The 14,063-nt window shown below is 34.8% G+C and overlaps 1 protein-coding gene across 1 annotated transcript in view; it reads right to left on the bottom strand.

Annotated features, from left to right (window-relative positions):
• Positions 1–8,901: 8,901 nt before the first annotated feature.
• LOC114389476 (endochitinase A-like) overlaps positions 8,902–14,063 on the bottom strand; it is a 59,525-nt gene continuing 54,363 nt past the window's right edge. Inside the window, exon 6 of the mRNA XM_028350169.1 lies at positions 8,902–9,268. Coding sequence (XP_028205970.1) covers positions 8,902–9,268 — 367 coding nt within the window. The remainder of the gene's footprint in view (positions 9,269–14,063) is intronic.

Raw genomic sequence — 14,063 nt, 5'->3', positions numbered from 1 at the left:
TACGTCTTGTTTATTTATTTTGTTATTTTTTTGTGTGATAACTCACTCTCTGTGTGCTATTTGTGTTTGGATTCTGTGATGATCTCGAATCTTGTATTCGTGGGAGCAGATGACTAGGTGAATAACTCTAAAGAATCTCGTGTCAGAGGACATTGGAACACGATGCTTTGATAGAATGTGATATTGGGAATGAGTTTTTACTTTAATTGTATGATATTATTTTATTTTATTTTACCTCACTGATTTAACAAAAAAAAAATTGAAAATTTTGACGGCCTTGTTTTGAATTGAATATGTTTTTAATAAGTCTTGTTTGGTAATAGTAAAGTGAATGTAAACCTTTTACCCACATGAATTTGTTGATCAATATTTTTATATATTTTATTTATTTATATGTATGTCGGGGTAGAGGGTGTCACAGCATGGACTTAGCTCGTGCTTAGGGGATGAGGGAATTAAGGTAGAGATAAGATATTAAAATTGTAGTAATTCCTGAAATAAACACAATTCGACTGTTAATTGAAGTACTTTCAGTAAATAAAGAGACTCCTTAGCATCTGTTTCTGTTCCCAATTTTGTTCCTTGTTTGCAAGTTGCAAGTCTAAGGCCCTTTCACTCTTTCAATTGTTCTAAAGAAAGAAATACCGAAACTTATTATGGACTGCCCCCATAGTTACAAAACTATTGTAGTTGTAAATAGTGAATATAAATATGCAGTGTATAGTTTAAGCTGGGAAACTTAAATGAGTGGGACATGACTCCAAATTGGTTGCAGTAACCAACATTACTGGCTACCTTAGTGAAGTGGGTGAAACTAACAATTGGCAAAAGCATAGCATAGCAGAACACCACTAAAGCCCAACAACTCACAACTGGGAAGAGCATGAACTACATGATACAAAATTTATCAGTGGATTAGTGAAAGAAAAGAAAACATCAAGGTTTTCATGATTTCTGCAACGGCGTTGGCACTGTAATTATGGTCTCGTTAGTCATATTTATCAACAATTTTTCACAATATCTAGTAAGTGACTTAAACGCGTTCGAAACTGTAGTTTAAAAGACTGAAATTTGCAGAAATATCTTTCATTCTGTGACAATTTGTGCCTTCCTAATCCAGACCAGGGAAAATTAACAGCGGAAACACCTTCACTTAATCATTTATCAAATGTGGCCTAAATTAAGCTCTGCACTGGAGTGCTTTATTTCTGGTATGCAGAAGAGTCTGTTTTTCTTTTTTTCCTTGGCTGTCTCCAATTATGTTTCTACATAGTGGGGATATTTTCTTGTTAGAAAGTTCATAGCAACCTTACTGCTTAAACTACAATAGACAAAAATAAAAACGTCAATAATGCACACATCATATACAAATGTGGCCCCATCAATGTGTTTATTCACACGGATTCTTTCTGGTTCTACGTTATTATACGACCTTTTCCAGTATTGTTTCTTAATTTCACCCACTGCATATTTATATTCACACATCCTATATGAAAGGATTATCCATCAATGATTAAAATGAAAATTCTTGCAAATGGCAGTATTAATCTATCTGTGAGTAAATACGAAAACTATTAACTTGGCTTGTAATAGAGATCCATCAGGTTCTGTTATAAAATGACATAATATCTTTGAATTATGAAAAGAAAAAAGAACCTAGATGGATTTAGCGACTTTCTGATCTAAATAGATCACTTAGACCAAAACATTATGATATAGGAATCAAAACCTGGTGTACACAGCCTGACTTTGATAACAGGTATATACTCAAACAATCTTCTTCAAGAATTCTTGCAACGTTGAATTTTCTTTATTAGTAGAGAAATAGGTTATAAGCAATTCCATGGAGGTAGAATCAGTAGATAAACCTTTGTCTTTCATTAGTTGAATTTGTTGACCTTGAAATATCATATCTTCGTAGCAATCCTTGGACAAACACATTATAAGAGCACCCATCCGGGGAACAGCCATTCTCTCCCATCTTCATCACTAAGTCTTCAACATCATCCAGTATTCCTTCTTTACATAGACCTTTAATCATTATGGTATAAGTAACAACTTTAATTTTGACCCCTTTACTTGGAAGACAAGAAAATATTTCCTGTGCTTCATTTAATTTTCCTAAACTACACAGCCCATCCAGAATAATATTGTAAATTACAATATTGAGATCCAAATTCATCTTTTCCAACTCCCTAAACACTGACATTGCCTCGGCATGAAAATGACACTTGAATAGGCCATCCAATATAATGGCGCAGGTTTGGAGATTGGGAAGTTGGTCATGCTTGTGCATAATAAAAAACAATTCCTTTGCAGCTAGTGATTTCCCTGCTTTGCAAAACACCCCAATAAGAGTTCTCCAAGTGACAACATCTGGATTCAGTCCATTGTTAACCATTTTGCCGAAGAGATACATAGCCTTATTTAGATTTTTAGTTTTACACCATCGACGGATTAATGAACTATAAGTTACAACAGTTGGCATGCAGCCCTTGTGAATCATCAGATCAAATTCTTTGATAGCTTCCTTCATTTGATTTAGTAACCAGTCAGCACTAACCACAAATTATTTGTGAGAATATTAGGTTCTACCCCCATATGAACCATCAAACCCATTATGCTTTTCGCCCTTGTAAGCATCCTCTCTTGGCAAAAATAATTAACCAAAAAAGTAAAAATTTGCACACCCGGCATGACTCAATTTCTCATCAAATTACCCAGCAGAGTTGCAGCCTCTTTCCATCTATCAAACCTACAAAGATCGTGACATAACGAATTGTAAGTGATGAGATTTGGTTGAATACCATTGCCAGACATTTTCCAAAACAAATCCGAAGCCTTGGATACCATGTCATCCTTGCAAAGACCGTGTAACATCTAAGTTGCAATTTCTTTCCTCCATCTTCTTGAGATACTAGACAGCAGCAGACGTGTCGCCCACCTTACACAACCCATTAGTTATCGTTCTGTGGATGTAACTGTTTGATTGATAGCCATTGCCTTCTTAGCAAAGGCCATTAACAAGTGTGGTAAGAGTTAATAAGTTGGACTCCATGCCAATTTTGAACATAAGCCGCAAAACAGAGAACCCAAACACTGCGTGGTTCAAACGGCAGATACAATTGATGACAATGTTGAGAGTGTAGATATCTGGCTTGACCCTTACGGAACACGTGTTTGATCAGGGAAATGGCAGTGGGCGTAATGCTTTATCTTCGCAATGATGCCGAACAATAAGTTGGAGCCCTTGACACGTGGGAGAGACTTCATTGCAACCATTTTGTGGAAGAAATCGGAAGCAGCTTCAACGGTTAGCACACTACTTTTCATGGAATACAAAACTTGGCCTTTATTGGTAGCAGCATGTGTGTGAGTATGGTTGAAAAAGAAGAGTGTGTGGGAATAGGAAAAGGACCACATTGTCGAAGAAGAGAGAAGGCGTGAATCTAAACGCAAAGGTACTTTTAGCCACCAAGAATTGATACTCAAAAGATCAAAAATTTAAATTTAGTTTGGATGTACAAAACATGGAGACAAGTTCTACTCTTAAGTCTATTATGTTAACTCAAACATTTGCGTGTTTGTGCACCTCTAGAACCCGTTGTCATTTAAAATAAGTCATGTGAATTGTTTGCTTAATGAGAGTAATTTGTTATGATATCCATAAGTTAATTTGTTAATTTTAAAAATTGTTAAAAGAGTTAACAATTTATTATGATTTTGGTCGGTAAATTTAATTGTGTATTGTTATTTTGGTTTTTATATGTACTTTTAAATTTTTAATAAAGTTTTATGTGCAAAGTTCATCATTTATTCAACTAAAACATGAATTCTAATAGGAAAATAACACAAAGATATCTTAAAAAAATATTTAATTTTTTCTTAATAAATATTGTTTTTTTTTAAGAAGTTACATTTTATTCAAAAAAAAATTCATATAATGCTTCAATATTTTCAAGTAACCATTACATTTAAAATTTCTTGATGTTTATATATGACTTGCAGTAGTAGTTTGTGGAAACAACTTTTGTTGTTTACATTTTTTAATATGTTAGATTCTTTCACTTTAACTATATATCGATCATGTTCCAATAGATTGCATTGATCCTATGTCACCTCTTCCCCTTACACCTCCTTCGTTCTTAAATTTTTTAACTCCTTACATTCTAAACATGATCAATATAATGAAAAAAGACACTGCTTCGTGTGTCACCAAAGAGTCATATTCTCTAATCCTCGACCCTTAAACAACAATATGAAAATTACAAAAAATGGAAAAAGAATACAAACAAGATGTAATAGACTTGTCTCATCGAAAACATATATATGGAACCATTTCATTTATCCATGTATTTTCCTTTCATGATTCTCAAGTTTTTTAACTGTTTTTTAATGATTAATATTTTTCATAAATAGATTATTTAATTAATTTAATATTTTACACAAATTAATAGCATATAAGACAATCAATAACTTGATTTAGGTAAAAGAACATTATATAATCTTGTTAGCAATATCTTGAATTTAGCTGCTAATTACTGTTATATAATCACTCATAAATTAATTTCACATTTATAGTATACATAATTTAAATTGCATAATTGATAAGAGAAAGAGAAAAAAAATATGAGAGATAAAGAATAGAAGTTGGTCAAGAAATAAGATTAGAAATTTTTTTTTCGTAAATAATATTTAAGCGGTCATGTAGTGACACTGAATCGTTACAATGGGTGCTATCATGGCACTAGAAATTGCAAAAGATATGGATTGGTAGCATCTTTGGCTCGAGTGTGACTCTCTTATAGTGTTGGAAACTTTTAAGAAGCCTCGTATTATCCATTGGCACATAAGAAATAGATGGATGAACACTATTCAACTCACTAGATCCATGTATTTATTTATTAGTCACATTTATCGTGAGAGTAACATTTGTCCGTATAGATTGACTTCTCACAGGATTTCTGTAAATGACTTTTGTTGGGGGAACTCTATTCATTCTACAATTTTCCTTCTTTTTGTTTTTGCAAATGACAGGACAACTTCTTTCTAACTACAGGTTTAGATAGACCAAATTGGATTTATCTTTCTCATGGGTTTGGTGTATGTCCCACATGGTTGTGATGTTCTTTTTCTCCTATTATTAATATATTTTGGTTGTGTTGCTCTTGCTTGGGGGTTGTTGAGGTGCCAATCTAATTTGAGAGCCAACCTAGCTAATTTGAGATGTCTTCAACCCTTTTACTTTTAAAAAATAGATCTACAACGTTTTTTTTTTATAATATTTAAAAAAAATCCTAATTTTTAAGCTCATAAATTATTAGAAATAAATTCAAGAGTAAATTAAGCTAACCAAATTTTTTTATTTTACCTCTCAAAACAAGACAAGAATATTTTTAGATATTTTATTTATTGTTTTTTCACGAGTTTTTATTTTTTAAAAAAAAGAAGTTTGATATTATGGAAAAAAAATTGTATTTTTTTATCTTCTAAATTAATATATTTTTTATTTGTTGGACTTGACATGAAGAAACCTCTACTCTTACTTATCTCTAGGTGTAATAAAGAATTAGAGTTATATAATTCTTTTGTAAAAAATATTTGTGTTGATATTTTTATATTTTTTTAATTTTACTATTAGTTTTTATGATTATTTTATTTTATTTTTGAAATTTTTATTTTGTAGCAATTTAATTTGATTTAATAGTGGAATATCGTGCATGATACTACTATCCAAGCCCTATCCTGAATAGTAAACCCTAGTGCCGACAGATTCCAAAAAAGTGCCTTCATGTTATTTGCCAATCACTTTCATTTTGTGCAGAAAGTTGGCATCACTCGTCTTATTAGCCCCACATGCTTCCTCGTTTGACTTCTTCTACTCCTTATTGGGCCTAAAGTCATTTGCCACCTTAGCTTTCAATGGTGACCCAACACCCGATGGTGCTACACCTTTATTATTAGGCAACACCTTGGAGTTGACTTTCCTCCCACTACTAGGAGATTTTTCCTCCTCCTGAGAACTTTTCCCTCCATTAAGCTGAGGATTTTTCCCTCTCAATGCATTTATGACTCGATCCATCCGAGGATTTCCTTTCTGAATGAGAGGACTATCCTTCCTTTTGTCTGACTCTTTTTTGTTGTTGGCAGTAATCCCCTTTTGTGTCTCATGCCTATCTACCTTTAAACTTGACCCAGTTGTTGTTTTGTCTTTGCGTACGTGGGTTGCTAGGCAGTGCTTTTTCCTGCTTGTGAGGACATTTTTGTCCCTCTTTTACCTTCTTCCTAGGTTTCCTTTTGATGATCATCCATGGCTCGTACCCTACCGAAGGCTCCACCTTCGTTTCCTTACTCTTCTCTTCGTTCACCACTCGGTTGCCCTTGGGAACATCATCACTGTCTGCACTCTCATTATCGGGGCTTCCCTTAGTCTTCTCTCCCAAAAATTTTTGTTATCAGACACACTCTAGGGGCAATCTCCTTTCTTATGTCTGTACCAGCCACACTAAAAAAAAGTTTGTATACCTTCATATTCCAAATAAAGGGGATAACCCCTTATCATAACATGTGTAGTAAAAGGTTTGCTCAGATCAAGCTCCACACACAATCTCGCAAATGTCTCTCTTGAATGAATAGATGTCATCAGGTCGACTTTAAGCATTGTTCTAATGATGGACCTAATTCTCTAGAGAAATTATTCATTGAAAAGCTCAATCAGAAGCTCAGGTATTCTAACTCAATCAATTACTTTCTTTATCTTTTCCGCATTAAAACAGAAAATGGGCTCCATCTCTACACTATCAAATAACGTTCTACTATCAACCATGGACCTTCGAAAAAGGCATGATTATAATCATCTTGGTTGGAGAAGTGAATCACGTAGTAGTCATCAAGCATATCAAGAATCTTGATAGTGTTGTTCTTTGTCCAATTACGTTGGAGTTTTGCTTCCAAGAATCGGAAGCTCACCTTCCTACCTAACACTTAACTACTAGACAATTTTCCCTAGGTTCAGACCACTTAGTCCATTCTGTCAGACATTGGAACTTCAGGGCCCTGCAAGCCCTGTTTATTTGAGCTATTCGTTTTCACACTCTGGAAATCAATCTTCCCTGGCACTGTTGTCTCCAAACCTGGAGTTGTTCCTTTGACTCCTGACATACTCAGAAGCTTTTCTTTATACGAAGCTTTTGGTGAGACATACATCTCCTCCTCCACCTTCAAGGTTTCTATCACTACAGCCTCACTATCTCGTGTCTTCACTTTCTTAGTGCACCAACTAGCAGGATCTTCCTCAGTTGTCGGAGCTAGAGGCCTAGCCTCCAGTTCCATCATGCAAAAATCGATACAAACAATAAAAAGAAAAAACCCTAGCAGAGCCCTTCTTTCTACTTAATCTCAACTTTTTTACATTAAAACCCAAGTCTTACTTGTGCGTTAGTAATATTTTTTTTTATATATATAAAATGTGCAATAAATAGTTATACAGTGACAATCCGAAGTTGAATTATAGCCTTTTTACGTTAGCCTTATCTATGGCTTTTACATTATCTTTTTTTATTGTATATTACATTTGTTTCTTACTTTTTTGGTTTTTTTTTAAATTAAATTTTAATAGCAATGAAAGTGGACCTCTTTTTTTAACCACAAATTAATAAAAAAAAATTGTTAACCTATAGAGTAAGCTTTTAAATAGACTAATAGGTCAGGTCTTACTTTAAAAAATGTCAAACCAGACCTAGAAAAAAAATATTAATGAATAACATATTAGACTTAGGAATTAATTTTATAAAAGAGATCAGACCTATTTGTACAAAGCCTAATCCTGCCTGATCTATTCTCATTTTTATTTACAACGACTCATGCTCATTGTTCAATCAATTGAGCTAAAGCTCCTTACTAATATATGAACTTTTCTACCAAACACGTTCAATTCAATTAATTGGGTTATACACTTTAAGCTTTTCATTTCCTTGCGTTTAACCTATTAATTTTTTTTATATTTTTCTACTATCTTGTATGTTATTTTTGTCAAGTACATCCAAATGATTAATTACCTAATTTTATGATTTAAATGGTAATGCTCCGAAAACCTTAATTCACTGTTATTCATCGGTACATAGTTCTTTATCATAGAAGAAGGTAGAGGTGACAATGAATAAAATTAATTTAAAAATAATTTGAAACTTGATTCGATAATCAACTTGTTGAATTTGGTTCATGAATTAAATGAGTAGAACTTGAGTTAAAAATTAAACTTGTTAAATAAATGAGTCAAACTTGAGTTATAATAGTTAGACTTTGATTGTAATTATATTTTTCTGTCATACCTTGTAACCCCACAAAGCTAATAAAATAAATTTAGTTTTATATTTTTTTTAAAAATTAAATAATTATTTTATCTAAAATCTACTAATAATAAATAGAAAATTTGAAATGTATAGAATTAAAAAATTTTGATTTTTAGTTCATGTGATTCAAACTAAAGAGCAAAATCGAATGGTGAAATTGGCCAAGTCAAATTTGAATAAAAAAAATTAATGTCAAGCTCGAGTCAAAATTAAACTGAACTAAAGATTAACTAGATGACAGAAATTAAATCATGGTTGACTCATTCTCATCCAAAAAAGATAATATATATATATTTTTTTTTGAACTTATAAGAAGAACCTTTTAGCAATAAGGTTCCCATTACATGTCCTTTATTATATATATAGAGAGAGAGAGAGATATATTTTGAACTTATAATGAGAAGAACCTTTTAACAATAAGGTTCCCATTACATATCCTTTATTATATATATATAGAGAGAGAGAGAGATTTTGAACTTATAATGAGAAGAACCTTTTAGCAACACATGTCCTTTATTATATATATATATAGAGAGAGAGAGTTTTTTGCTTAAAATGGCCTTTGATAGTAGCAATCCAAGTTGTTCCCAGGGCTCACTCCCAATATACGGCAGTACCTTAGGTAGAACTCGATCCGACTTTCAACCCGAGTATCCGGCTTGTATCGGCATTCAATTCTGCCGTTGATTATGTTGGTGATCACACCGTATCCGGGGACCAGCCCCGCTGACTTGTCAATATCAGATGGCGTCCATTTTCCAGTAATAACGTCATGGCATGATGGCTTGTTTCCCTGCGGAGTCATCCAAAACCACAACGCTGTCTTGAATGACACTTCTACATTTGTGGCTACTAGGTCTGGATTGTTTAGCAAATCTACACCAAGTGCCGTACCAGCTTGCCCGTAATTGTAATTGCTGTTATAAAAGGGTCAGCATGCCATTAGCCCACGCATATGCTACACTAGTGTTACAATGAGTAATTATATTTTGATAATAAATAATATTAAATATCAAATTAATAATGTTTTCTTATTTTTTTCTTTCTATACTATTATATTATCAATCAAATTAATTATTTTTTTTTATATACCATTATATCATCAATCAAATTAATCATTTATCTTTTCTTTTATCTAAAAAGTATTTTTCTATTACAATATAAACACTTGATCACAATCCATATACTTCATTCCCTACTTTCAAATTAAGCACAAAACATTTAATATGAATAAATATTGTTTATTTTTTGTCTTAACCTTCCTGTTCATCACAAAAAAAGAATTTAAACTAATCCAAAATTCAATGAGAAGATAACTAAATTTTAACAGAATCAAATTTAAATAATTCTCAAACGATTCAATTTTAATTTCAACACATATTAACCAATTGTACTCGATCATAAATAAATAGTGATAAACTAAAAGTTTTTATATTTAAATAGAGTAACAAATAAGTTAAACTTACAATTTACATACAATTTCTTACACACTACAATCTCAATGAAAGGGGCTTAATCTAAATATACATTTAAACATATTATATCAACCACCACTATAGTTATGATGACACGTTATATGCAATATATTACACATAAATAAATAGTGATAGACTAGAAGTAAAGGATAGATAATCATTATCAACTTTGTTTTGCCAATTGTCACCACTCTAGTGGTTAAAGATAGAAAAGTGCAAGAAAGAAGCCATTGAATTAACCTAGGTTCCTTCCGTCCTTGGGTGCTGCCCAGTGGCTTGGCCACCGACGAAGTGGATCTTTGCTCTCTACAAACGCTAGGGTTCTTTCTTCGATCCTTGGAAGTTCTTACTGCCTCGGTCTCCAAAGCTTTTCCTTGTTTTTTTCCAATCGCGTGTCCTATCACTTTTTCTCATCTTGGGCTATGAAGTAGTTTGTTACTACCTGCAATATCCAGCTTGAACTACTCCTGATGGGGAAAAATAAGGGTCGTCAATCGCACTCAGCTGCAAAGAAAATTATGGTGAAGGGTACTACCTCAGGTTCAGGCAAGGTGCTCGTAAAAATGGCAGGGACAAGTTATGCAAAAACTGATGATGTCACACACCAAGTGTTTGATAATTTTTCAGAATGCAGTGCTGATTTTGAATCTTTCCCAGAGGTTTCTTGCACTTTAGGGGACAATGATTCAACTACTGATGATGATTCATCTCACTCCTATGGCTCTAAGTCATCACCGCAGCTAGACGATAATAAGGCTCCCACTCCTTGGGTCAATCTGTTCAAAGATAACAGAAACCCTTCCAAAGGTTTTGGAATGAAGTTCTCCTCTCCACCCTCTGATGATGAAGTGCTGTTGGAAGAAACTGATTTGCAACCCCTGGGAGAGGCTTGGGGACATAGCCTTATTGGCTATGTGGCTGATATGAACCCTCATGGAACAAGGGCTGACTTAGGATCGCCTAGGATTAAACCTTGATGGAAAATGCGGAAATTGATTAAGGTAAGGATGGAAAATAAGGTGGTTAATTTCGTGGGTCTTAATCAGGTGGTTCTTGGCATAAAATGGATGAATGGGATGGTAAAATGTAGGTTAAGTGGTGGCTGGACAGAAATATAGAAATGGCAATAACTGAAGCTACAGGGCTCCAAATGAGGTGATTCCAAAACGAGGTGAAAGTTCTCGTTTTGAAATTCAATTTAGGCTCAAGAATCACTTAATTTGAGTGCGTAAAACGAGAGTTATGGCCACGAGATAATTCTGGGCAGAGGTGGATTTTCTGGAATTGTGGTTTGAAAGAACAAGGGTGAAGATGAAAGGAAGGAAAGAATCACTCTTTCCAGCGAGGGCAACACACAAAGGTTGTGAAAGTCCTTTGATACAGCCAGGGTGTTCTTGAATCACTCAAGAATTTAGGAGAATCACTCTCACTAAGATAAAAGAGATAAACTCTAATTTTCTGAATAAAACTTAACTTGTGTTTATTGATAAAATGGTTCAGCTTATATAGAAGCTTTACAGCAGATTTTAGTAATGACCCACTAACCTAGAATTAAAATAACTTAATGCCATTAACCTAGGGAATTAAAAAAAAACTTAATGGCTGAGTGTAACTGAAATTGTGGCAACCAAAAGTCACCCCCAACAACCAACAAGTCAGCCACCATTTGGTCTCCCAAAAGGCTGATGCCTAGGTTGCCAATTGGGCCCTTATTACAACTTGAACTAAACCTAACTAAAGCCCTTTTAGTTGATCAACCCAAAACATATTTTTGGTCAGCCAACTTTACAAGGATTGGGCCATTATTTAGACAAACTAAACACTCTAAAATTGAAACAAAGTGGTGTCATTTAGTCCTCCTCCATTTGGGCCATGATACAACTCACAACCTTGGACTTTTCTCCTTGAAACTTGGGCTTGTATTCAAATAGTATGGACAGCACTTGTTGAAGAGCTTCCTTGGCTTTCCTTGCTCTAGCCCTTGTCATAGGTCCTCCAAGTCCTTCAAGTGGATCCTTGCCCTTGCTCTTGGTCATGTCCTCATCATTCTCTCCCTCTTGAGAAGGATTTGTCCTCAAATCGGATTCTCCATCTGCATCAAAAAGAGATAAATCAGAGACATTGAAGGTGGAACTAACATTATACTCACCGGGCAGCTCAACTTTGTAAGCATTGTCATTGATTCTTTCAAGCACTTGAAATGGTCCATCTCCCCTTGGTTAAAGCTTTGATTTCCTTTGTTCCGGAAACCTTTCTTTTCTCATGTGCACCCAAACCCAATCTCCGGGTTCGAAGACAACCTTCTTTCTCCCTTTGTTGGCTTGTTTAGCATAGCTTTTATTTTTCCTCTCAATTTGATCTTTGACTCTCTCATGAAGCTTCTTCACATAGTCCGCCTTTGCTTGACCTTCTTTATGCTTAAAAACAGAAACATTAGGCAAAAGATCAAGAGGAGTTAGTGGATTAAAACCATAAACAACTTCAAAAGGAGAACAATTAGTGGTGCTATGAACAGCTCTATTGTAAGCAAATTCAACATGGGGTAAACAAGCTTCCCAAGTTTTTAAGTTATTCCTCAAAACTGTCCTAAGCAAAGTTCCCAAAGTCCTATTAACAACTTCCGTTTGCCCATCGGTTTGTGGGTGACAAGTGGTTGAAAATAACAATTTAGTGCCCAACTTGCTCCACAAAGTCCTCCAAAAATGCAAATCATCAAGCCTAGGTATAGGATGCCTATATTTAATGGTGATGTTATTAAGGGCTCTACAATCAGAACACATGTGCCATGTCCCATCCTTTTTAGGGACCAAAATCACTGGGACAGCACAAGGACTCATACTATCTCTTACCCAACCTTTGCTAATGAGTTCATCCACTTGTCTTTGAATCTCTTTGGTTTCTTGTGAATTACTTCTATAGGCTGGCCTATTGGGCAAAGAAGCTCCCGGAATGAGATCAATTTGATGCTCAATTCCCCTCAAAGGTGGTAGTCCACTTGGCACATTTGGTGGAAACATGTCATGAAAATCCTGCAAAAGAGTTTTAACACTAGAAGGCACTTCAAAATCATCAAAAGTGTTAGTGGTCAAAATCTGATTTTTGCAAAACAAGATATAGAGTGACTGTTTAGCACGAAACAACCTCTTGACCTCACTTTTTGTGGCTAAATAGCTCTCCCTCACTTCAAGTGTTTTACTCTTCTTTTGTTCACTCTTTTTCCTCTCAAGTGTTTCCCTCTTTTTCTCACTCTCAAGTGTTTTGCTCACCTTTTCTTTTTCTCTTTTCTCTTGAAGAAGTTTTTCTCTCATTTTCTTTTGATCCTCACACACTTCTTGTGGACTCAATGGCTTGAGCACAATCTTTTTGTCTTGGTGCATGAAAGAGATCTTGTTGGTGTAACCGTCATGATTGGCTCTTTTATCAAATTGCCATGGTCTCCCCAACAGTAAGTGACTGGCCTCCATAGGAACAACATCATAAAGTACCTTATCATTGTATTTCCCAATGGAAACGTCCACTTCAACTTGCTGCCTCACTTGCACCTCCCCATCCTTACTAAGCCATTGAAGTTTGTATGGCCTAGGATGTGGTTTAGTAGCTAAATTTAGCTTTGACACTAATCTAGCACTAGCCACATTGGTGCAACTACCTCCATCAATGATCACCATGCACACCTTGCCATTGATTAAACATCTAGTGTGAAAGATGTTTTCTCTTTGGCTCTCCTCCTCATGCTTCAATTGACCACCAAGTAACCACCTAATCATCAACAAATCTCCCTCCGGAGTCTCCTCTTCCTCTACGTACTCACTCTCCTCTTCCTCTTCAACATCAGATTCACTTATATATTCTCCATCTCTAAGAACCATGGACCTTTTGTTAGGGCACTCATAAGCATAGTGTCCTAGGCCTTGGCACTTGAAACACTTCACATCTCTACTCCTTTTAGAGGGTTCCTCTTGGGACTTTGAGCGAGTTTTTGATGGGATAGGTGTGGAACTACTAGAAGTAGCAGCCCCATCTTTCTTACCTTTGTCTTTCCAACCAGAAGAATCAAAGTTGGTAAAACTCCTCTTAGCCACTCCCTTCCTTTTTAATTGTTGCTCCACTTGGATTGCTTTGTGAAGCAAATCATCCATTTCAACAAACTCCTGCAGCTCAACAATATCACGGATATCATTAGTCAAACCATTAAGAAATCGAGCCATAGTTACCTCCTCATCTTCTTCAATCTTTG

Source organism: Glycine soja, chromosome 16 (genome assembly GCF_004193775.1).
Source record: "Glycine soja cultivar W05 chromosome 16, ASM419377v2, whole genome shotgun sequence".
NCBI classification, from domain to species: domain Eukaryota; kingdom Viridiplantae; phylum Streptophyta; class Magnoliopsida; order Fabales; family Fabaceae; genus Glycine; species Glycine soja.
Note: the sequence above shows the minus strand (reverse complement) of the source record. Positions and strands in the feature narration are given on the sequence as shown.